This window comes from Megalops cyprinoides, chromosome 23, assembly GCF_013368585.1.
Source record: "Megalops cyprinoides isolate fMegCyp1 chromosome 23, fMegCyp1.pri, whole genome shotgun sequence".
Lineage (NCBI taxonomy): Eukaryota > Metazoa > Chordata > Actinopteri > Elopiformes > Megalopidae > Megalops > Megalops cyprinoides.
The window spans coordinates 19,049,532-19,074,619 of record NC_050605.1 but is presented as its reverse complement, the minus strand read 5'-3'; the positions used below and the strand labels follow the sequence as shown (position 1 = coordinate 19,074,619).

At 49.5% G+C, this 25,088-nt stretch overlaps 1 protein-coding gene across 1 annotated transcript in view; it reads left to right on the top strand.

Moving 5' to 3' along the window:
* LOC118770503 (protein O-mannosyl-transferase TMTC1-like) overlaps positions 1 to 25,088 on the top strand; it is a 94,902-nt gene that overhangs the window by 5,408 nt on the left and 64,406 nt on the right. Inside the window, exons 2-4 of the mRNA XM_036518221.1 lie at positions 1,820 to 1,997; positions 7,584 to 7,657; positions 8,193 to 8,369. Of these exons, the coding sequence (XP_036374114.1) occupies positions 1,820 to 1,997; positions 7,584 to 7,657; positions 8,193 to 8,369 (429 nt within the window). The remainder of the gene's footprint in view (positions 1 to 1,819; positions 1,998 to 7,583; positions 7,658 to 8,192; positions 8,370 to 25,088) is intronic.

Below are 25,088 nucleotides of genomic sequence, written 5' to 3'. Positions count from 1 at the left end.
TCACCCTTCGTATCCATTTGAGCAGCACCTTATCTGAAAAGACCCCCAAATTGCAGAAGCCAGATGTAAAATGCTTTAATTCTGTCTCAGGCATTAAGCATTCGGGAGAAACACGCTGACACACTAGGCGGTTTGGACTTAGTTAGGCCCAATTTTCCGCGTGTTTGCGCTTCTCCTTACTCGAGCGTTGCTCTGTTTGCTCGTTCTGTGTTTTTCCAGCTCTCGCCGGGCTAAGGGAACCCTGTGATGTAACGACCGTTAGCGAGAGAATCAGCTTAGCTGGCCAACGCTGAAGGCTTCAGAATCGAGTGCTGCAGCTGTAGGCTGCGGTCCCGTCCAGCCACACTGTGGGTCTGGGTCATAAATAAGTGAGTTATTCTGGTCCTCCCCGCCGGTGCTGTTTACTCCCGTTATAAACTCTAAAGTGCGTCTGAGCGCCTGCCGCTTCCTCTCTGCCTTGCCCCCCTCCCTGCTGTTCTACTGCGGGCGCCCATACGTCGGGAGAGACGGGGTGAGGACACATTAGACATGGTGCTGTAACTTGGTGTGGAGACCTGGAAAGGAACAGGAGTGGGAGGGTGGGGGGGGGGGGGGGGGTGGTATGAGAGTGGAGGGAGCAGACGTTACGTCGCGGTGAGCTCGTCTGAGAAAAGCCCATGGAAGGGCCTCCACCCAGCTCTGGTGAGTTCCGGAGCCCAGCCAAACAGGCATTTCCTGCCAGGCACTCAGAGGCTCCTGCAATCTGAACAGTGTCTGTCTATTCAGTTGTATGGTGTTGGGAGCTGAGAGTGTCAGTCAGTAATGATTTTGTTACCCTTACCCTGTTAGCCAATCAAAGTGATCTGAATGTAATTCGGCAGTGTGGCATAGTGGTAAGGAGCAGGGCTCATAACTGAGAGGCACAACCCTCGGGCAAGATACTTAACTTACAATTACCTCAGTAAATATCCAGCTGTATAAATGTGTAACATGGTTAAAAAAACTGTAACCTGTGTGAGTCACTCTGGGTGAGAGCATCTGCTAAATGCCAATAATGTAATGTGATTCATCTTGGAGCAATAGCATCTGTGTACTGAAGCCCCCTGGAATTTCAAATGTTAAATTGATATGTGAAATAACATGCGAAGATTGCAAGCCCAGATACTGTATGTTCCAGGTAAATGTATGTGATTGCATTCTCCACCATCACTTGAACTCAAAGCATTTTACTCTTCTCAGCCTAAGTGGTGCTTTGTTCTTTTTGTAATATCCTTAACAGAAGGTATCAGAATGAACCGTCCTACCCCTGTAATAAGTTCCCTTTCAGCCTCAATCTCTTTAATGAGGTCCCTCTGCTCAGCATATTGGCTCATGTGACCAGTCGAATAGAACAGCGCTTCTAACGGTAATGTTAATAACGACACATTCAGTGACCGTAGATGATTAAAACAGGTTCCTTCTGTTTCTTTCTTCCCAATCTCTCTCCCCTGTTATCTTCTATCTCTTCCCTCTCTCCCTCTTTTTCTCTTTTTCCTCTGTCTCTGTCTCTCCCTCTGTACTTTTCTCCCCCTCTCTCCCTCTCTCTCTCCCCTTCCCTCTCTCTTTCTCCCTCTCTCTCCCTTTCCCTCTCTCCCTCTTCATCCCCCTCTCTCTCTCTCTTTCCCTCTATCCTTCTCTCTCTCCCTTTCCCTCTTTCTCTCTCTCTCTCCTTCCCTCTCTCTTCTTCCCTCTCTCTCTCCCTTTCCCTCTCTCCCTCTTCATCTCCCTCTCTCTCTCCCTTTCCCTCTCTCTCTCTCTCTCTCCTTCCCTCTCTCCTCTCTCCCCCCCTCTCTCCCATCAGGTTGAACATTTTGCTGGGTGGGATGACGCCGCTGTACTTCCACATGGTGAACGTGTGCCTGCACTGTGCTGTGACGTCCCTGCTCATGTACACCTGTGAGAGGGCCGTGTTCGAGGACAGCCGGCTGGCCTTCCTCTCGGCGCTGCTCTTCGCCGTCCACCCCATCCACACAGAGGCGGTGAGTTCAGAGTGCAGCAGTCGGGCGTGGCTCGCAACCGAAAGGTTGCTGCTTCGATTCCCTGCTAGGGTGCTGCAGCTGCACCCTTGGGCAAGGTTTGTAACCCACAGTTGCCTCGGTAGATATCCAGCTCTTGATGAGAGCATCTGCTAAATGACAGTAATGTAAAATGCATATGTCAGGCTACATTACTGCAGATAACCTCTACCAGGGAAGCTCCAAACGCACACAGTACATTGTATACATTAAGAAACATCCATTTATTTAATTATTTGTTTACCTTAAATCAATTAGTGGCTAAATGGAGGCTTATTTATCAGAATCATGATTATTTCAGAACACCATACACACTGATGTAAGCAATATAGATATATATATATATACACACTGGTATAAGCCAGTGTGTTTACCCCTGGCTCATTTGTGTTCTTAATGAAGTAATTCCCCCCCAACACACACACACACACACGCACACACACACACACACACACACACACACACCTCAGAACTGCTGCCTGGCTATGGCCTATGACCCTGGCCCTACCCTAATGGAAACACAGTTTGGGGAGAGAGAGGGAAGGAACATCAGTTTACACAGACAGCCCATCCTCCCACCATCTGACTCACTCCTGCCCTCAGGCTAACTGTGTTAGTTGTGCGCTTCTATAGCGTCAGGAGTAAGCAATGAATGCCCCCCCCCCCCCCCCACCATCTGCACAGCGCACAGTTAGGCTGTGAGGAAAGGTGGCACCTGAGCTGTCTCTGTTCTGTCCCCGTGCCAGCATGTGACACCTCAGAGTGAGCAGGTGACATCATCACCATGCCACCAGAGTGCGGAACCAGCTGGCCAGGTGGCCGGGTTAGAGACACTTAGAGCAGGCATCTCTCCCAGGCTCCTACTGACACACTGCCAGACGCACCAGGACAGGGGTCTGTGGTACCGTCTGTGTGCAGCTTTTCAGAGGGTTTCAGTCATTTCTTACATTAAGCTTTTCAGCTTTACTTTCTGCTCTTTCACAGTGTGTGTCTGTGTGCGTTTGTATCTGTGTGTATGTGTACTCAAGTGTGTGTACATTTGTGTGTGTGTGTGTTTTTATGTTGTTATGCATATGTGTGTCTGTGTCCTTGTCCATATATGTGTGTTTATGTTGTATGTGTGTTTTTGCAGTGGCGTGTTTGTGTATGTACATTCTTGCATTGGAGTGTGTGTGTATGTGTGTTTTTGTAGTGGTGCGTGTATGCATTGGTGTTTGTTTGTGTGTGTGTGTGTGTGTGTGTGTGGCTATAATTAGCCCCCAGGGTTTGTGTAAGACGTCTGACAGCAGTCTGAAGTGGAGTAGAGTGTGACAGCAGGCTGTGCAGTGGGAGATTTACTGATTATCAGATTTAACCGAAAACACTGCAATTACGGAGCGCGTCTCCACGGCAGGCAGGCCTGTTTACAGATGTTCCTGAAGCTGGCTTTGAGACCGTATGCAGAATGAGGTGCTCATGGATGGGATGATGTGTAACACTCTGTGCGGGTTTGAATGCGTCCTCCATCAGCGTTTCGGCACGTACCTCACGCCCCAGGAGAGGGGACAGGGCATCGGGTTTGGGGTATCGGTGGCCAAATGAGTGACATCAGAGGATAGGCGGGCAGAGAGATCGAGCTCGTAGACTCTGACAGGTCTGCCGCTCCTTTCCTGCCTCTGCGGGGTTTTAGGGGTTGCCAGGGGAGGCTGTAGCTGTCTGCTGGTGACGGAGAGCGCTCAGCATTGTAGGCCACGTCGCCTTGGCTGCTCCTTCGGGAGTCTGCTTCCCCTGACGGGGACAGGCTGTTCGACCTGGTGATGTGACGGAATGTGACGCCGTCCCTTTTGTCCAAGTGATGGACGGTGTCACGGGTTCCTCTGTCCCAGGTAATTGCATCATTACAGGAAATTGGAAACGCATCAGTGGCACAGAGCTGTAATTCAAAGAGACAGGGCTCCAGTGGAGGCCATGCAATCGGTATTGTGTTGGTTGCTGGTTTGATTCCCCCCAGAGCACTGCTGTTGAACAGTCAGGCAAGGTACTTAACCCACAATTGCCAGTTGCTCTGGATAAGAGTGTCTACTAAATGTCAGTAATGTAAAGTAATGGATAATGAGCACTAGCAAGGCAGGGCAGGTTTTGGATCTGAATTGACGTATATACAGCTTTCACCATCCGCCCCTCCCCCTGTCTGGGTGTGAGGAGTGTCCTGTGCTTATTAACTGTGTGCCAGCCAGATGGAGAGCAGTGTCACCTGACCATTCCTATGAGGGTGAGAGACTGCTTGCATCAGAGCAGTTCCCTCGCTATTATGGCAGCACAGTCAGCGCTGCGGGCAGAATTTGGGGGTGGTGCTGTGGGCAGCGTTGTCCCCTTAGCTTCACATGGACTCAGTTCTGTTGCTGGTGCCCTGGAAACTGTCTGTTTCCGTCGCCTTAATGAAGGGCCGTGTTGATGTCAGTCTGACAGCATTTACATTTACATTACATTCATTTATTTGGCGGAGCACTTTTATCCAATGCGACTTGCACCACTTTTTTTTTTACGGTGAGCGGTTTGGGCTCGGAGTGTTAGAGAGGTTAGGGTGACTGAGATCACATCCTTCCAGTGCTGGGGGAGCCCTCTGATTGGATGGCAGAAATGGGCGTGCCGTCTGTGTGTGGTCTCCACGCTCTGCTGTTTGCTGAGCTCTGCTGTATTTATTTCTGACAGTTTGGCCTCTGCGCCCCGGGGCACGGGGAATGGCCGTGATGTCTCCGGGATTCCTGGAGGATGATGTCATGGCATTCCCAAAAGAGAGAACCCTCTGCATCCCTTTCGTTTGAACAGTACAGTATGTTAGAGTGGAGGAGCCCCGGGGGGTGGGGGGGGGGGGGGGCTTAATGTATAATAATTGGGCAGCAGTGTAGCACAGTGGTTAAGGAGCAGGACTTGTAACCGAGAGCTGGTTCGATTCCCCACTGGGGTGCTGCTGCTGTACCCTTGAGCAAGGTACTTAACCCACAATTGCCTCAGTAAATATCCAGCTGTATAAATGGATAACATTGTAAAAAACTGTAACCGATGTAAGCCGCTCTGGGTAAGAGCGTCTGCTAAATAACAATAATGTAAAATAGTGTAATTACACTGCTGGCAGAGAACAAAACCAGTCTGCGTAATATTCAGCACACATCGGAGCCAGGGGGTTCCAGAGTGCGTCCGATCCTGAGCAGCGTTGCTGTGGAAGACCTGGAGCAGGCGGTGCTCAGAACGTGGGGGAGGGGGGGGGGGTGTGTCCCCCTAAGGGAGAGGCAGGAGGTGAGGCGAGGAGTTCCCGAAATCTCCAGAGAGAGGTGCAGCGCTCCACCCTGCCGCCCCTGTCCCCCTCTGTGCCCCCTCCACAAACAGCCCACAGCAGGCTGGAATGTCAGTAATGACAAAGCGGCGCAGGGGTGAAAGAGATGTAGAAAGTGGGGCGTGTTTTCAGGCACCTTCTATTAGAAGCAGCTGCCCTGCCGAGCCCCTGGAGGGGGAACCGAGAGGGCTGGGGGAGGGGAGGAAGGAGGGCCGGGGGGTGTTCGGCTGGGTGTAACCCTTTCAGCACCTCTGTGTGTATGTGTGTGTGCGCGCGTGTGTGTGCATATATATGTGTTCTTACAGCCCCTTGTGTATTGTATTGCAGTATCAGGTGTCAAGAGTTGGAGATTGCTGACATCTGTGTGCACATGCGTGTGTGTATGTGTATGTATGTGTGTGTCTACACGTGTGTATCCATATGTATGTGCACATGTGTGTGTGTGTGTTTGTGTGCATATGTGTGTTCCTTCTGCTCCTTGTGTATTATGTGTAGTGTCAGGCATTAAGAGTTTGGGATCTGACATCTGTCTATGTTTGTATCCGTGTGTGTGTGTGTGAGGAGAGAAGGAAAGAGGTGATGTAGTGAAGGAGAGAAGTAGGGATGAAGTGGAGAGAGTGGAAGAGGAGAGGAGAGGGGGAAAGGAGAGATGAAAGGATGGGAGAATGAGAGTGAAGAGAAGAGAGGAGAGAAGAGAGGGAGAGGAAATAAAGGAGAGGACGCGATGAAGGATCTTTTCCACTGCCTCATGAATAAAATATCCCCCTGAACTGCTCTCGCTTACTGTGGCAGCACCCTGCACGGCTGACAAATTACTTTTCTCACCATCCTTTCTCTGCGGAAAAACAAAGGCTGAGATGCTAAAGTTGTGATGGCTTTTCATCGCACACACTTTCCTTTAGGATTATTAATAATTCCTTTGAATCTTACAGCGCATCAGCCTGACTTACAGGATGCTATGGTAACAGATGTAGAGGTGGAGGAGCTGCGTTGTGGGAACCTCTCTCTTATGTAGACAGACCAGCTGAAAGGCACTCTGCTGTCTTCCCTCTCATAAGGAAGGTGTGCCACATTGACCCAGGCCGCTCACTCCGCCTGGCTCCAGCCTCACTGCCTGACCGAGGACACTCACTCAGCCTGGCTCCTCCTCACTGCCTGAAGAAGGGCACTCACTCAAGCTGACTTGACCTCACTGCCTTGTAAATGGCGGGTCTCACGGGGTTGTCCGTTTTACCACTTTCATAGAGAACCAGAAAGTAGAAATAGAGAGGTCATCGAGTCGAGGTCAGCTGCTCTAATGGAGTGCTGATAATAACCAGGACAGCTCTGCCCGTCAGAGACTGACTCTCCCTACCCCCCCCACATTACATTATTGTCATTCATCAAACGATCTTACACAGATTTCAGTTTTTACATGATACCCATTTATGCAGCTTGATATTTACTGAGGCAATTGTGGGTTACGCACCTTGCCCAAGGGTGCAGCAGCAGTGCCCCAATGGGGAATCAAACCGGCAACCTTTTGTTTACGAGCCCTGCTCCTTACCACTTCAGCACACTGCCTCCCCACACATACTGAGGGACAGCGTGGACGTCAGAGCCACCTTTGTCACAAGCCTCTCGGGTCCAGGGGCATGAGGATGATGACTGTCATCACCGCCCGGGATTTATGGCCTGGAGGAGCGACAGAGATCTCAAATTTATACCGGCCCTGTGGCCCAGACTCTCATTCCCTCACTCTCCCGTTGCAGTATATCCCCGCCTCTGTCAGGGAAGTGACATGTTTACCACCCTGCTGTCAGTCTAAGTCCCCTTGCTGAATTACTGCCCACGTCCTGCACATCCTGAGTCTCCTGCCCCCAACACAGTCCCTTCCAGACAGACCCGTAACAGCCCTGAGACTTCCGGAACTTTCTGTCTCCACCTATGGGGTGGCAGCGTAGCATAGTGGTTAAGGAGCAGGGCTTGTAACCAAGAGGTTGCCGTTTCGATTCTCCACTGGGGCACTGCTGCTGTACCCTTGGGCAAGGTACTTTACCCACAATTGCTTCAGTAAATATCCAGCTGTGTAAATGGACAACATGTAGAAATTTTCTCATATGTAAGTCACTCTGGATATGACCGTCTGCTAAAGGACAGTAATGTAATGTAATGCACCTGAAGCACAGTGCCCTCCGAGCTGTACGCACTGCTGTGAACGCGTGTCCGAGGCTGTCGTGTGCTCTTGTGTTCGACAGGTGTCGGGGATCGTGGGCCGAGCAGACGTCCTGGCCTGCATGTTGTTCCTCCTGACGTTTCTCTCCTATATTAGGTAAGTGCTCGCCCGTTCCCCTGTCCCCCCCGGCTCCGCTGCGTGGGACGTGATGTCCCCTCTGAACGGTCACATCGCTGCTCGCCTGGATGAGTCTCCACCGCTCTGCCTCTACTGCCTTTGTGTAACAGGATTACAGAGAACATTTTCATGCGGATACACTGTATATAAACAGAGACACAAGTAGGATAATAATGGCACTCTGTCCGTTTGTTAAATGCGGGAGGCAGTTATAGCGGTGGTGCTGGTGCGTTCAGAACAAAAGCAGAATGAGAGGTTGACTTTGCTCTGTCTCTGAGCCAGTGTTATTTCCTTATTTCCCGCTGCAGCACTTGGCACGGTGAACAACCACACTGGACTGTTTTACTCTGCTGTGTGTGTGTGCGTGTGTGTGTATGTGTGTGTTGGGGGGTTGATTTTATGTTAGTGTTTGTTTAGTTTGGCTCTCTCCAGTTTAATACAAGGGTGTATATGGGAGTTTGTTACAGAAGTGTAATTGAGAAAGTGTGTTACTCTGATGCCCTCTGTGTTACAGGAGTGTAGACAGGAGCTGCTCAGGGGACAGCGCCCCCCCCACAGGGTCACCCTGCTCCCTGCTGCTCAGCCTCTCCCTGGGGACCTGTGCCATGCTGGTGAAGGAGACCGGAGTCACCGTCTTCGGGGTCTGCGTGGTGTACGATGGCCTGGTGCTGTGCCACAAGCCGCTTACCTCGTAAGTGATGTGTGTCTGTGTGTGTGTGTGTGTCTGTGGGTGAGTGTGCTGGTGTAGAACAGCCCATCTCTCACCCAAGCCTTTTCATTCTCTTTGTAAGATAATATTTCTGGTCATAGTCATGCAGAAGAGTGCTTTGTAAACCTGAAATAATTTCAAAATATCAGCCTATTTAAGATCTTCAAAGCCTCAAGGACACGTGGACATCAAAGATACAGTACATTTTCACTACACTGTCTTTCCCGAGATGTGTTTGCTTTGGTGCTGTAAGAGGCAGATTAGAGACAGGTGAGAGCACAGCCCTGTGCAGGGACACAGGATTGTACTGGCAGTTCACAGGGAAGGGGCATCTCCAGCAGGAACAGCTCTGTGTGTGTGTGTGTGTGTGTGTGTGTATGTGTGTCTGTATGTGTATGTGTGTGTGTGAGTCTGTGTGTGTGTGTGTCTGTGAGAGAGAGAGAGAGAGAGAGAGAGAGAGAGAGAGAGAGAGAGAGAGAGAGAGAGAGAGATCTGCACATACGGTTCTCTCTGATTCCCCTCTACCAGGGACATAGTCTTTGAAGAAGCTGTTAGTGTACATTTGAATGGTGTGAAAATAAGTCTTCAAAGCCTTCAACCTGCTTTGATTACACTGGATCTCAGACAGCATCAAAGTGTAACCTTTATACTGTAAATTACATACTGAATAAGCACAGGATATTAGCAGCACAGGAAGGCCTAGCTGACAGCATTTAAAACTAGGACGTTTTAGGCAAAAAGGCTGTTGTTTATGGTCTGTTGTCTTGTTTTAGTATTGGAACCAACCTTTTCCTGCATCAGACTAGATGAGAATCAGATTTTCCACAGTTGATTGTGGTCTGGGAAGTGATCTGGGAGCAGCCTTTGGCCAGTTTCTGCTTTGGGCAGGCTGCCTGCATGTTCAGAGACAAAATGGGGGACTGATGTCTTCTGAGCTTTTAAAATGCACAAAAAACACCTTCTGTTAATGGTGACCCCCTCCCCCACACACACTGCTTCCTCGGTGACTTTCGCAACTAAGTTATTTTTGGAGTAAATCTTTGCTGTCTTCTACCAAAAAAAGCAATTGTGCATTTTAATATTGGCTTTTTCTTTGAGCCTTGTTTGGTTATTTACTCCCCCAGTCCCTGGAAGGGCATGCCGCTCAGACAGGAGACGATCACCCTGGAAAGTTCCTTCATTCATTGTGTTTTCACGGTGGAGTTTTCTCACTCAGGAAGGGTTCAGCTGTCTGTGTGTGTATGTCATTGTGTCTGTGTGTCTGTGTGTGCATATGAGTGTGTGTGTGTCTATGAGTGTGTTTTCATGGTGGAGTTTTCTCACACAGAAAGGGTTCAGCTGTTCCCTGCACTCTGTCTCTGTAACTTCAGCCCGCTTCCAAATGCCAAAGATGCTGCATTCCGTTCACAGCTGAAATGTCTTCTGTACTTATGTAAAAAAAAAACCCACAACAACAGCTTTATCCCCCAACAGGAAAGCGGTGGTATTGTGTTATTGTGCTGACTCATATGTAACAGTAGCCTTGCGTTGGAGGGCGCTGGTAGATTCCTGCAATTACGGTGGACGGTGTGTGCGCATGCCGTGGCTCTGTGAGGAAGTCGGAGCTGTCGGCCTTTCTGTGTCTGAGAGGATAACAGCATCCAGCTTGCGGATTGCAGCGCGGTTCGGGGGTCGATAGAGGTTGTTTGCTGAAGCGTGTGTTTTGTATGTTAGTGCTAAAACGTTCCCATGTGGGATGGGTGTAGCGTGTTCCCCTCTGAGTGGGATGGAGGGAAAACTCGAGAAACCCAGTTAATCTGAGCTGAACTGATGTGAAAATAGCCAAGCTTGTCTCAATCGGGGCATTGCGTTACCTTGGTAATTGACCGCAGACCTCCCCCCCTTATCTAGATGTGGGGGCAGTGAAGGAAATACCTAAATGTTATAAAAGTGGAACAAATTGGATAATCAGGGAAAACAGTTTCTTAAAGAATCTGGTCCTGTCCAGGGGACTTTCTTGGTATGCCAGCTATTTCTTGAAACTAGGTGCTCTATGAACTCAAAGCCTCTGCCGTCTTTTTGAAGGCCAGCTCCCGTGTGAAAGGGTCACTGAAGTCTGTGCTGTAGCACTGCGCTTCCGTTGAGCTGCTGTGTGGGAGTCACACGCCCTGTGTGGTCCTCAGCAACTCATACGGGTCAGCCTCAGTGCTACGCTCAGTTTTAGCGGTGGATCGGATACAGTGTTGCCCTCAGCCTCAGTGCTACGCTCAGTTTTAGCGGTGGATCGGATACAGTGTTGCCCTCAGCCTCAGTGCTACGCTCAGTTTTAGCGGTGGATCGGATACAGTGTTGCCCTCAGCCTCAGTGCTACGCTCAGTTTTAGCGGTGGATCGGATACAGTGTTGCCCTCAGCCTCAGCACTACGCTCAGTTTTAGTGGTGGATCGGATACAGTGTTGCCCTCAGCCTCAGTGCTACGCTCAGTTTTAGCGGTGGATCAGTTGCAGTGTTGCCCTCAGCCTCAGTGCTACGCTCAGTTTTAGCGGTGGATCGGATACAGTGTTGCCCTCAGCCTCAGTGCTACGCTCAGTTTTAGCGGTGGATCAGTTGCAGTGTTGCCCTCAGCCTCAGTGCTACGCTCAGTTTTAGCGGTGGATCGGATACAGTGTTGCCCTCAGCCTCAGTGCTACGCTCAGTTTTAGCGGTGGATCAGTTACAGTTGTTTGCCCTCAGTTTCAGCAGTGGGTCAGATTCACTGGCAGGTCAGTTTCAGCAGTGGGTCAGATTCACTGGCAGGTCAGTTTCAGCAGTGGGCTATTTACAGTGTTGCCTTCGGTTTCAGTGCTGTTACTGCTTCCCAGTGGGTCGCTTCCTTCAGTCCGGTTGTCTCCATGGCCGGTTGGTATGAGGTCACTCCAGTTCGTGGCAGCACGGGGGCCCAGATGTTGGCTTGGATTTTGACACAGCAGGCCTGAGGGCCTGCAGCCATGTGGGCCAGGCTGGCATTTTCTGTAAGGCGGCTCTTTGCGGGAAAGGCTCTTTTGATCATTGATTTTAGAAGAGTAATAAAGCAGGGATTTGTCTTAGGTAATTGCCTGTGCAGTCTGCCATGGCATAAGGCGTTGGATCATTTTACAGTATTATTTAAAGCTTTGGGGGGGGGTTATGGGGGTGTTCTGTACCCTCCCACGCCCACCCCGGGGTTTGATGGCTGGAATGTAGAATGCTACAAAATCTTGAGCCTAACAGTGTTTGAGGTTGAGTGTGTGTGCGTATGTGTACATGCATTAGCTTGTGTGTTTGTTTGTGTACACATGCTTTCAAATTTGTGTGGAGGTGTGTGTGAGTGTGTGTGAGTCTTTATGTGTGTGCATATGCATGTCCATCTGTCTTTCAGGTGCTTTGGGGTATCCGTGTGTCTTTGAGGTGCTTTGGGTTGTCCATGTGTCTATGAGGTGTTTTGGGGTGTCTGTGTGGCTGTGAGGTGTTTTGGGGTGTCTGTGTGGCTGTGAGGTGTTTTGGGGTGTCTGTGAGGTGTTTTGGGGTGTCTGTGTGGCTGTGAGGCGTTTTGGGGTGTCTGTGAGGTGTTTTGGGGTGTCTGTGTGGCTGTGAGGCGTTTTGGGGTGTCTGTGTGGCTGTGAGTTGTTTTTGGGGTGTCTGTGTGGCTGTGAGGTGTTTTGGGGAGTCTGTGTGTTTGTGAGGTGTTTTGGGGTGTCTGTGTGGCTGTGAGTTGTTTTTGGGGTGTCTGTGTGGCTGTGAGGTGTTTTGAGGAGTCTGTGTGTTTGTGAGGTGTTTTTGGGGTGTCTGTGTGGCTGTGAGTTGTTTTTGGGGTGTCTGTGTGTTTGTGAGGTGTTTTTGGGTGTTTGTGAGGTGTTTTTGGGGTGTTTGTGAGGTGTTTTTGGGTGTTTGTGAGGTGTTTTTGGGGTGCCTCGGAGTGGTATGAGAACTGGCTGCTCCTCAGCACCATTCATTCCACTTCATTTGAGCAGAAACCTGGAGTCAGACTTTCCCTTCTGCCCTTCCTGTGCTGTGTACAGCAAGTCAAGAGGAAAGATTGGATTGATCTGTATGCACAAGTGTGTGTGTGTGTGTGTGTGTGTGTGTGTGTGTGTGTGTGTGTGTGTGTGTGTGTGTGCATGTGTGTGTGTATGTGTGTGTGTGTATGTGTGCGTGCTCGAAAAAGTGATATCCAGGAGTGTTTGGGGGTGGCATTCCACCTGAGCCGAGTGTGTGATCACCTGCAGTTGTCAGGCCACAGTTATAAGCCCATTCGCTAGGCCCTAGCCTCGGCTCCCTGGCGTAAGGCTGTTGGTGTGGTAACCGTGGCGATGCTGGGCTCACCCCTCGCCGTGCGCCTCCCTCCCCCGGCGTGCCGCTCCGCACAGCTGTGCGGGCCGAGTTCCAGCGCTCTCTGCTTGTTTACAGGCCACTGCAACACGTCCCAACCTCGTCAGCAATAAAACACCCATCGCCCGAGCAACTGCACAGATGACGGAAATTTACACAGCGCTGAGGGTCCTAAATTACACCCTGGCACGTTGCTCGTGCTGCACGGGCCCGCCCTGTCCCCTCTCATCCATGGGGCTCCTAAGCAGGATGGCCATCTGTCACACACAGAGCGGGTACCTGCTTTTCCTCCCTCACTAACATACGGTAATGACATTCCAGCATGCCTGTGACGGTGTCTGAGAGAGAGAGAGACAGAGAGAGAGACAGAGAAAGAGAGAGACAGAGAAAGAGAGAGACAGAGAGAGAGAGAAAGAGAGAGAGAGTGAGAGAGAGAGAGAGAGAGAAAGAGAGAGAGAGAGTGAGAGACAGAGAAAGAGAGGGAGAGAGAGGGAGAGACAGACAGAGACAGACAGAGAGAGAGTGAGAGAAAGAGAAAGAAAGAGAGATGGCAAGAGAGAAGACAGTGGGAGAGAGAGGCATAGTTAGTGAGAGAGGGAGAGAAAGTGAGAAAGAGAGTGAGCAAGCGATCTTCACTGATGGGGGTACCATGAGGTAGAGTGCAGAGTGGTGACACAGTGACAGATTCTCACAGGTACACAGGGGGGAAAGAGGGAGACAGAGAAGGTTTTCCAAACTCTGTACCCCTGAGGGAGAGAGGAGGTGAGAGAGGGAGAAGGTTTACCAAACTCTGTACCCCAGAGGGAGAGACGGGGTGAGAGAGGGAGAAGGTTTTCCAAACTCTGTACCCCTGAGGGAGAGAGGAGGCGAGAGAGGGAGAAGGTTTTCCAAACTCTGTACCCCTGAGGGAGAGAGGAGGTGAGAGAGGGAGAAGGAAGTTTACTGCAGCATGAATGCAGAGAGGAGCTGTGTGTTGTTGAGGGTGTTTAGGCAGGACTAGCCTAGAGCACCATTTTGGGCTTGAAGTTTGATGACAGTTCCCTAAAGTGAATATGCTGATCACTGTGGGACTGCTTGGGTCACGTGACCAACACGTGGTGGTGAGGATTCACGCTTCGTCAAATCCAGCAGAAAAACTCCCACAGTGCTTTAGTGCGGATCGGGGGGTTGTCCGTTCTCCCAGCTCTGGGAGGCCTGGAGGTAGAGTGGGTTTACACTCTCAGCTTTATTTTGGCTGGGAAAAGCGGGCAGAAAGAATCCTCTTTACGGCAGCTCAGTGGTGCTGCGTAATGCGATTACAGTTATTAACTTCATGGAGGTTTCGCCGCTGCGGTTTTCGGTGGAGGCTTGGGGCTGGAAGCGCGTGGCGTCTCGTAGTGTTGATGTAGAATGGTCAAGCTGTGCCTCTGTACATTCAGGTGGAACCTCCTGGGTGCCAGTGTCCCTCTGAGTCCCAGCACTGTCTGCAATAAGCTCCTACACTGAACTTTACAGTGTAAAGCACACAGCTTGGGAGGCAAGTACCACATGTATTAAGAGATAAACTGTTGGTATCTGTGTGGTTGTGGCCTGAGGGAGATTTAAAGACTCTAAAACCAGACTCATTGGAGTGTGGACTGGTGGGACTGTTCGATTGAGCTGTGGATTCTGATATAAGACCGCTGTAAACCTGAGCAGAGAGCTGGGTCTGAACTAGCCCAGAGATTAAATCAGGAAGCATAAAATGTGTAGGATCTGAAAATGTAAGCACTACGAGTTGTTCAGAATAAAAACATCTGGCTGGGCCCTCCTAACCCTCTGTGGTCTGCTGGTGTGTGTGGGTCGGCCTGGTTCCCAGGCCCGGTCTTGGCAGCCTGTGCTTTGTGACTTCATCACTGGCGGAAGCCTATGAGCTGTATTACTGTTGTCAGGAGCCCGCAGCATTGTAACTGAACTGCTCCCTGAGCTCCACTTCTCCGCGTTACAGCTGCGGGCTACAGAGCTCTCTGATTCTCTGCAGGAAGGCGGACAGTCTCCACAGAGAGGAGAGGTGCTGGTGTCTGCTCCTCTGCAAGGAGGTGGTAATGCTGCTCCACTACAGGGAGATGCTGATATCTCTGCTCCTCCCCAGGCAGATTGGAGACACTAGTATCTCTACTCCTCAGCTGGGGAGTGCTGGTATCTCTGCTCCCCTGCAGGGACATGCTGATACCTTTGCCCCCCACAGGGAGGTGCTGGTATCTCTATTCTTCTATAAGGAGATACTAATACTGTTCCTCTAGAGGGAGGTACTAATATCTCTGCTCCTTCCCAAGCAGGTACTAATATCTTCTACTCGATATGGAGGTGCTGGTATTTCTGCTCCTCTACAAGGAAGTGCTGATATCTCTGCTCCTGTATAGGGAGGTGCTGGTATCTCTGCTACTCTGTAGGTGTGGGTGCTGATATCTCTGCTCTGCTACAAGAAGGTGGTAATATCTCAGTTCCTGCATGGGGAGCAACTGTTGTCTCTTGTCCTCTACAAGGAGTGGTTTATATTTTTGCTTCCCCACAAGGAGGGTATTTGTTTATAGATGATTTCATCACAGCGGCCTGTTTTCTTAGCAGAAGGAATCCCTGATATGAGTTCAGTGTAGAATGCATTTCCCTACTGGAGACCTGAAATTTGAAGTTGCCAGGTTGAAGGTTGCCAAAGTTAAGACCTTCTGAACAAATAAAAACCGGAACAGAAGCGAGCAGGACGTTGCTAAGCTGGCAGCGCCTGTGTGGGTGGTTACTGCTGCTGTGGCTATCGTCTGTGACCCCTGATGGCTTTGCCTGTGTGTGCAGGCCATCTGGGGGAAAGTGGGTGTTGGAATATAGCACACACTAGAGTGCAGAATGTCTGCTATTCTGGCCTCTTAACCCCCCCCCCCTCCCCCCACACACACACACACACACTCCATCTAGTTGCGCTGATCACAGTCAGAGTCCTGCAGTTGTGTGTTCAGGACCTTTCATTTCATTTTTAATAGACCTGGGTTTTCCCTTTTTGTTTGGTTTCTCTTTCTTTCTTTCTTTTTTTCCCCCTCTCCTGATCAATCATCCCTGTATCCCTAACCGGTTGGACAGACATCTCCTGAGCCTCATGCTTCTGGCTCTTTGATGGAAGGAGAACATGTAATTGTTGCTGATTTAATTCAGGTGTAAATGAAATACCTACATCTGGCGGGCGTTCAGAAGCTTTGGCTTGGATCCTGGCGGGGTCGGGACGATTGTTTGCAAACAGACCCCAGCTTGGCTGCGGCGGAGAGGGGGTCCTGTGCTGGGATCCGTCCCCTGATTCGCCCCACAGGTCCCCCTCCCTGGGTAATCAGACTTCATACGCGCCAATTGTGGAAAGCGTGTCTGAGTCGGCCTGTCTGGTAGAGCAATTAAGCAATTGAGCCGGACAAAAGCGAGGGGCTGTCCCTCATCCAGAGGTCACTCCACCCGCCAGCATGGAATCTCACTCGTTTAGAGTGCCTGAATGACTTTCAATGCCATGTTAGCGTTATTGTCACTCACACACACACACACACACACACACACACACACACACACATTTTCACTTTTTTTCCTCACGTGCTGCATTATTGTCACACAACAAGAAGAAGTCCCTTGAACAGAGCTGGAACGCAACAGGAAGCTGACTGGCGGAGTCGCAGCAAAGGCTAATGCTGGGAACGATTTACATTTAAATGCATTCATTTGGCAGATGCTTTTATCCAAAGTGGCTCACAAGTGAGGTAGAGTACAACACAAGCCCAAAACCATAAGGATCAGATCCTGGGAGGTTTCGGTGTGGTGTACATGCTCATGCACAGTTCGACCACTTGAGGGCTCATAGTCCATTTGCCCTGCTATGGTCCAAGGAGCAATTGATATCTATTTCCAGTGGTGCTGCCGTTGTATCAGAGTCTGCGCGGTCTGTGCTGTCTGCGTAGTGGTCAGGGTGAAGGGTAGCAGCCGTGCTCATTTCGCTGCGCATTCACTGTGTGTATGTGCAGGTGGGTGCAGTCGAACCCTTGAGAGCGCAGCTTAGAGCCGGGGGACACAGGTAGGGGTCCACCGGGGGAATGGAGAGGAAGACCACCCTCTCCCTTCCACTCCACTGGCTCTCTCACACGCCCTCTGCGTAGTCCTGAGGGGAGGGGTGTGGCCTCAGGGGTCCTGTAAGCCCTCTCTGGAAGAGTGACCCGCTCTGAGCACGAACCGCGGCCCGGTCAAGCTGTTTTCTTCGGGCCGCTGGGAGCTCTTTCGGTCCCTGAGTCAGGGCAGGTAGAGCGGGGGCCTTTGCAGTCTCTTTCAAGCAGCTTGAGAACTCACATTCCCGCTCCTACTGATGCCTACTTCTGATGGCTGTTTGCGAACGAAGACCCCCGGAGGCCGGTGTGAATAATTCCTGCTGTGGAGTGATAACCCTTCAGATTTGCCCTGAGTGGTTGGTATTAGCGGCGGGGGAGAGTGCTGTACTGCGGCAGGCTGCCGGGGCTCGGCTCTCTTTGTGGGTTTTAATGACAGCGCCGTGCCTCTGGGGGAGGCGGGTCTGAGCCATGCTTGGCGGAGCAGTGGCAGATGCATTGGTGGCAGCAGTGGGGATTAACTCCCCTGCTGAGATGAGGAATTCAGCGCTATCTCCCCTCCACCCCTCCAAGCAAGCCCCGAACGCCGTTCCTGGACACGTTTCATTAAACAGCGCGACTCCCAGAGTAACTCTCCTGTTCTGATTCTCTGGATCACACCCTGCCCCCTAATGCCTGCTACTTGCACTACTTGCTGTTTCTTTTATGTGTACTATTGTGATGCGTTTTGGATTCTGTGATCTAGTGACTGATGTATGGTAGTACACTTAGTTTCCCTTGTCTCATCAGGTTGCACAAGTTAAGTTGTGGTAGGGCTTGACTATTGTTATGCTCACACTCACTGGTCTGTGAGTGCTGTTAGCCTGGTCTGACAGTATTGCTCATTCACCTTGAATGGATATACTTCCGTTCTCTTGTGCTGGAAGCTGCTCTGGATAAAAGCATATGCCAAATGAATGTAATGCAATGTAAATGTAATGCCATCATCATTTGAATGCAATGTAATGACTCCTTGGTTTATTTTTACACACTGACTGTGTGGGTGACTCGTACTGTCCGTGACTCCCTCGGGTGGAATTAAAACTGAGACAGTCTGGGTTTACCTTTTTGTGTAGCTCCAGTGGGGTTCAGAGTCCTTGTATAGTCAAGCTTCACCTAACCACAGACTAAAAATGCACTGGTTGAGGGCAGAAACAAATGGGATGATTGATACCAGGAGTCGTTTTTCTTTATTCACCTGTAGTGCCTGCCAGTCCGATGGATTTATCCCTGTGTTTTTAATGGCCGTCAATTATTTCATCTGGTGGAAGTGTATTGATTTGTGGGGATGACATTTTTCAATTCACTCCCTTCAATTCAGGAGAGGATTGAAAGCATATGTGTGACCTCTGGTTCTGACCCTGGGTACATTTTAAAGCCTCTGCTTCTGTGCACAACAGGCCTCTGTGGTGGTAACTGAGGCTGAAGCAGTAGGGATATTACATTAGGAGTGGGAAGGCTAAGGGAATGGGAGGTGGTTGGGTGGTGAAAAGTATGTGTTGAGTTCCTAGTGAATTATACATAGTAATTCATTGGATTGCCTTCTGTTTCGTACATGTTATTGTGGCGTAAATCGTCCGACTGTTAAGACCGTCGTACTTGTTTGCTTTAATCTATCGCCTTTGAATTTAAAGGAGGTCTGTTGTCTGACATCATAAGGAAAGCCGTTTATCAACAACTCAGTTCAGACTTTAGAAACATAACTTGCCCCAGTCAGGAGTTATTGGGCTAAATTTCTTTATTGAGTTTGGGATTTCTAATAGAGGCCCGGCTTGTTTCTCGGTTTGAGCAGAAGCAGAGGCCTCGTCCCCTGGGCTTGTATGGGAGGGACACGGTTGCTCTTTTGTAAGCGAAAGCCTGATCTGCCAGCTCTCTGAGAGTGGCTTAACAAGCGATGCCATCGTTCTGCCTTCATTTCCAATTAGACAAGCGCGCTCATTGACAGCAAAGCCCGCAAAGCACTGTTATGTCACTGCTGCTGGCCCGCTCTCAGGCGCCCAGGCTTCCGATCCAACTTTGAAGTCTGTACGCAGCTTGTTTACCTCCAGGGCGGTTGTCTGTGTCCCCATGGGAATGCCGTGATTAGACAGAACGCTGCAAGCGCAGCGAAGGTTCTGTTTCCCCAAGCGGAACGCTGTGAAGATTGGCCATAATGAAACAGAATGCTCAACATTCTATGTGTTGAGATGCAACTGTGAAGGTTTTTTTTTTTTTTTTTTTTTTTTTACTGTGTAGAAATGGAACATAAACAGGGTAATACCTGTTGAAAAGGAACATTGCAGAGAGCTGCTCTAATGTTTTCTCTTCTAGTTTGCTGGGAGATGCAGGCAGTGTGATTAAAACAGTCAGGTGTTCCCATAAGGCAGGAGCTCAGGGAAAAAACTAGGGTTCGTCCTTATATTTCAATATCTGTGCCTCTTTGGCAGAGTCTAAAATAAAGCGACACCTTTCCCTGCCCTCGGTGAGTGTAGGAACTGCTTTTCCTATCTGTACCCATGGGCAAGGTACTTAACCCACAATTGCCTCAATAAATGTTAGGCTGTGTAAAAATGTTTAATGTAAAAATTGTAATCTATGTAACTCGCTCTGGATAAGAGTGTCTGCTAAATGACAGTAATGTAATGTCTGTCATCCAGTTCTGCCTCCAGTCCTGATCTAAGGATAAAAGTCCGCTGAGCTCTGTTGAAATCAGATTTCTGTATTAACCTAAGTTTTTCAAATGGAGCTGGTTTGATGACATTAAGTCTCATAGGCAGGGGAGGCCGCTGTGCTGTGAGTGAAACGAAGCGGAACAGGGCTCTCGGTGGGACAGCGTGAGTGTCCTGCGATTTCCATCCTCTCTGCAGGACAGCGAGGGCATCTGGTGCCTCACACCGCTCCTGTTGGAAATATGCACGGGTGACTTTCCTGGCTAAATATAGGCAGAGGACAGCCAGAGTGTCTCTCTCTCCCTGTGTGTGTGTGTGTGTGTGAGAGAAGATATACCACTTCAACAGAGGAATTTCAGACAGCTCCCTCGCCATCTCTCAGAACACACAAACGTCCCTCAGGTCGGGTCCTTCAGCACATCAGATCAGTGTGTTTGCTGGCATCAACATCACGTTGTGTGGTCATTGTAAAGGACTTGTTTAGTATTTTAGTACACGATAAGTATATTTTTCTCTGTTGTTACACAAACGAATTGACTTTCGGACTGCCCTGTCGTCTTAATCCAGCAGGGTATCCTGATGTGAAGGCATAATAAGTGAGGTATTTTCTGTTCCTTACGAAGGCAGCTTTGGCTGATCCCTTTAATGCTTTTACAAATGGAACCGAAGAGCTGACCCAGTCGCATCAGAAACAAAGACTGACAGCTGAAGAGCACAGCGGTAGTTTAATCCTCATCGTTCTGGTGGTATGGAATTACACTGATTGCTTTATGCCAGCTGTATTTACCTCTACCCTTTGTGTGTGGGGTGCGTCAGTTGCTTTCTCAGGCTGGTGAGATTTTGATGGGTCTTATGTTGGTTGGAATGAAGCGTGTTGATTTTGTGGATTGAGGAGGGCAGGGCTGAGTAGTGTGTAGAATGAGAGCAGGGTGTAGAATGTGAGTGTAGGCAGCAGGGTGTAGAGTGTGGATTGTAGTATGTCGTGTATCGTACTAGTTGCCCTTTAGGCTGTAATTGTACAAATCTGATAGTACTGCGTCCTCAAACAGACCTTGCTCTCAGCTGAGAACTGTCTCATTGTGGAACTGTACACATCCTGTCCCCGTACTGTCGCTGTACCTACTGTATGCACTTTTGTAAGTCGCTTTGGATAAAAGCGTCTGCTAAATAAATAAATGTAAATGTAAATGTAGGCAGCAGTGTGTGGACTGTAACACGTTCTGTGGAGGACTGGGAATAATAATAATCAGCGCTGCCATACCATTGCCATCATTCCAGGCATACACACTTCCTCACTGAAAGCCTGTCTCATTTTCACGCCAGTGTCTGTTGGTTGAGAGCACCGCTCACGCCGGCTCATTCCCGGACCGAGAATGCAGATGCCTGCAGAGAGCCCATCTGCAGGTGACTGTGCAATGTGCTCACGCCACGCTGTTTTCCCGGACTGCCTGTCAGAGGTCGGTGAGCCGCACAGGGAGACGTTTTGAGTGACACTTTGCTGAGTTGTTTAGGGGAGACATTTTGACTCGGTAATAAATATTAAGCTCTGTTACACGGTAACCTGCTGCACGCTGCTGTCTGTGTCACACGATGATGGTGCGCAGTTCGGTAGTGACAACAGCAGGCTGCAGGCTCCCTGGAGGCTTCCCGTGTGAGGGGTATTGATACGACGTCAGTGCAGGATAGCCCCTCTCCCTTCCCTGTCTGTCTGCAATGAAAAGACACTTCAGTTCAGTCCCCCCCCCCCCCACCCCTCCCCCGGTGACAGACATCTCTGTCCTTCCAAAAAGGAGGCTCGCCCGGCTGTCAGCGTGCAGTGTGCTGGAGAGTGACTGTGAGGATAACGAGCTTTGAACACGTTTCGATTTTTGCAAAGCGTTCATTAGCGGGAGCACAATGACCCTGTCCTCTCCGCGCCTGTCCGCATTTTGGTTCTGAGCGGGAGAGCGTGAGCGGGGTGATGTGCAGAGCCATTGTGCCAAGTGGCTCACTCCCTCTCTCCCAGACATGAGCGGGGCGATTGTGATCTAATGACTGGGATGCATGGTAGTATACTTGGTTTCCCTTGTCTAGTCAGGTTGCACAAGTGGTAGGACTTGAATTGTGTTATGCTCACGCTCACCGGTCTGGGAGTGTTGTTAGCCTGGTCTGACACTGTTGCTCATTCAGCCTTCTGCTCTTTTGTGATGGAAGTCATTCTGGATAAGTGTGTCTGCTAAATGTTATGTAATATAATGTAATGTGGCATTCCCACAATGCACTGCAGTACTGGGAGGAAGCAGGAAGCTGCCGGGCTGTGCCAAGTGGGCAGGCCCTATGGCCTCCTCCCATCTGGAAGGCTGGCTGTGGTGGCTGTGGTGGCTGTGGTGGATGGCTGTGGTTAGAGAGTGGCGATTCCTGTCTGTGTGCTCAGAGCAGGGAGAGCAGTGATGTAACTGCATGGAGCGGCTCTCCTGGGAAATAAAGTGTGTTTTTCAAGGGCCATTTAAACAACGAGATCATTCTCTCTGGGGGGGTGAGCCTGTTTTTGAGTGTGTGTAAATGTCTGTGCTGTGTGTGTGCGTGCGCACGCCTGCACTGTCTGTGTGTGTGTGCACTGTGTTCTGTGTCTGCTGTGTGTGTGTGTGTGTGTGTGTGTGTGTGTGTGTGAGAGAGATAGAGAGAGATAGACAGAGTGAGCGAGAGAGAGAGAGAAAAGCAAGAGAATGAGAGAGTGAGAGAGAGAATGAGAGGGAGAGAGCGAGTGTCTGTGGCCTGTATGTTGCTCTGTAACATGGAGCGCTCAGTGAAAATGCATTCATTTCCATGTGTGCTATCTGTCCACTCTGCCTCTGGTTCACAGTACCCTGACCCTGTGTAATTAATGGGAATAAGGCATTAATGAATAAAGCTAATGATAAATTAATGAAGGCTGATAAGTCATTCTGAGAGAAGCAGTAGTGTGCTGTAGTATCCTTTAGACTGCATTAATATTGGATGTCTCTTCTGGTGGTCTCACAGTCCAGGTCTGTTCATACCTAGCACAGTTTTAACAGCTTTAAATGTTAGTTTAAATGTTTAAATGTTAAACGGGCAGGTGGGTGACTCAGACGCCCGAAATGCTCTGCATAAGAATGTAATTTTGGACTGTGTAGTTTCTGTCTTGCCAGGTGCAGTTTGTTCAGGATCTTAATAAATTCATGTTATTACCTTGATAACACATTGATAATGCCTAATTAGAGATTTCGTATTCCCTCAGTTGATTGTTCTGCTCAGGATTTTGTCTTTGTAATCAGTAGCTGCATCTGAAGATCCTTTCCTTTATAACCAAAACTTGATTTCATTTAGCTCTTATCTCAGTTTTTCTTTTTTTCCCACACATTTCCTTCCACACACGCCCTTTCTGAGGGCAAACAGCTCAGACTCTGGGTGCTCCTGACCTGGAGTTAAGAGGAAGGGTGAGTTTATGGATCTTTATCCAGGACCTTCACACGGGGATTGTGTCTGTGGTTATTAATGACCACAAACCTGTGGGTCTGAAAGAGTCGTCGGCATTGAACATCTGGCCATGTGTCAGCAGTGTTGACTTCCCTGCGCTGTAGTCTTGAGTCTGCTGTGTTAAGGCTCCTGCAGTGTTGAGTCTTCTACTGTGTTGAGTTATTACACTGCTGAGTCTGCAACGTCGGTGTCCATTATTGTCTGCTGCAGTGCTGGGTCTGTCCTGTATGAGTGACTAACCAGCTATCCTAGAAGTCGGTTTCCTGTGTGTGTGTGTGTGTGTGTCTGTGTGTAAGGTTGAGACTGGCTTAGTGTGGCAGAGGTGCTTTCTGTACTCCCCTGCACTGGAAGTCTTTCCTGGGCTCTTAGAGCATCTGCTTCATAAATCTCAGAGACACATCTAATTAGCAGCCAGGGAGTGGATGTGTGCACACCGCTGGAGGACGTATAAATCTCTTCTCTGTCCTTGTGCCCAGTCATCATCGTTCCTCAGCTATTACACATCCTGTTTGACTGTTTGACTGGTCTTTAGGATAGACCAGCTCTTATTGGGCCCAATGCAGCCCTGCATTGAAAATTCAATCCGGCCCTGTAAAATCTCTATAAAAACCTGTTGTGTTTGCATGGCGGTGGGTGTTTATTGATTTTTGATGGAGGCTAATTGTTCTGTGAGGAAGGCAATAATAACATCATAATGTTGCTGTTGATTTAGGCTGACTGAATGTCTGAACCTGTTGAAGCAAACTGAGTGCTTTATAAGTAGAGCAGTATTGATAGAGACTTACACTGAGAGTAAAGGTTAATGTTTATTGATTAGCATATGTGTACTGCATTGGAGGTGTACTGTTTATTGCCAGTGACATATAAAATCAAGGTGTAAAGTTTTAGATGGGGGAGACAGCTGCCAGATGGACAGTCCCAGAAGGAAACACCTCTGACAGAATACCTCACGTCTGACAGTGTACCTTTCGATTCAGAACGCGGGTTTCTTTTCAGTTGGTAAGTGGAATAAGTTGCAGCCAGTGTGAGCAAGGCAGCTCACTGTAGGAGCAGGTCACATTCCATCAGTCTGAGCTGTTTGCCCTCAGAATGGGTTTGTGTGTGTGTGTGTGTGTGTGTGTGTGTGTGTGTGTATTTTGAGAGCATGTAACCCTTCTGAGTGTATGTTTGAGACTGAGAGATATTTGGCAGGGCATGCTGGCTGTGTGCAAGTGTGTAAGCGTGTTTGCATGTACTGCACATGGGTGTGTGCATATTTGTGTGCATGTGTGTGGTGGATTCTGGCTGTGTGTTAATGTGTGGTGGTTTCTTTGTGTGCTGTTGCTTGCTGGTACGCTCCCAGATATGGGATGCAGCTGCTGTCTTTGCAGGCTGACAGGACTTGTCTCAGGACGCATTTTGGGAGGTTTGTTCCCTGGCATCTCTCTGCCTCTTTCATATCAAATCTGCTGAAGAACTGGCTGAAAATACTAGTCGGAGACCCAGGACTTACAGGGAGCCCCTCTCTGGCTCGCACACCCCAGCTCTCCAGTGCAAAGCTGGGGTAGTGTTGACCTGTAGGCAGCTTTCAGCTGTGTCTCTTCAATCTCTCACACTGTGGGCAGTGAGTGGGTGTACCTGTGAGAATCTGTCACTGTGTCCCCACTCTGCACTCTACCTCATGGTACCCCCATCAGTGAAGATCGCTTGCTCACTCTCTGTCTCTCTCTGTCTCTCTGTCTCTCTGTCTCTCTCTCTCTCTCTCCCTATGTCTCTCTCTCTCTCTCTCTGTATCTCTGTCTCTCTCTCTCCATCTCTCTCTCTCTCTCTCTCTCCCTATGTCTCTCTCTCTCTGTGCCCATGTCTCTGTATTGCTTTCTCTCTCCCTATTTTCTGTCTATTTCTCTCTGCCCTTTTCTCTCTGCCTCTTTGATCATTGCTGTCATTGCGGTGCACTTTCCAGCTGTGATCTGGATCCCGTATCTCTGCGCTGTAACAGGTCATTTAAGGAAGGCATCTTTGTGTGTTCGCAGTGCGTGGGAGGGGCAGATGTCCCCTGTGGGGCTTAGTCCTAGAATCAACGTCGGAAAAATCTAAAACAAATGCTTTTGCTTTTTAATTCGTTTTCTCAGGCTTTTTTTAATTTTCTGC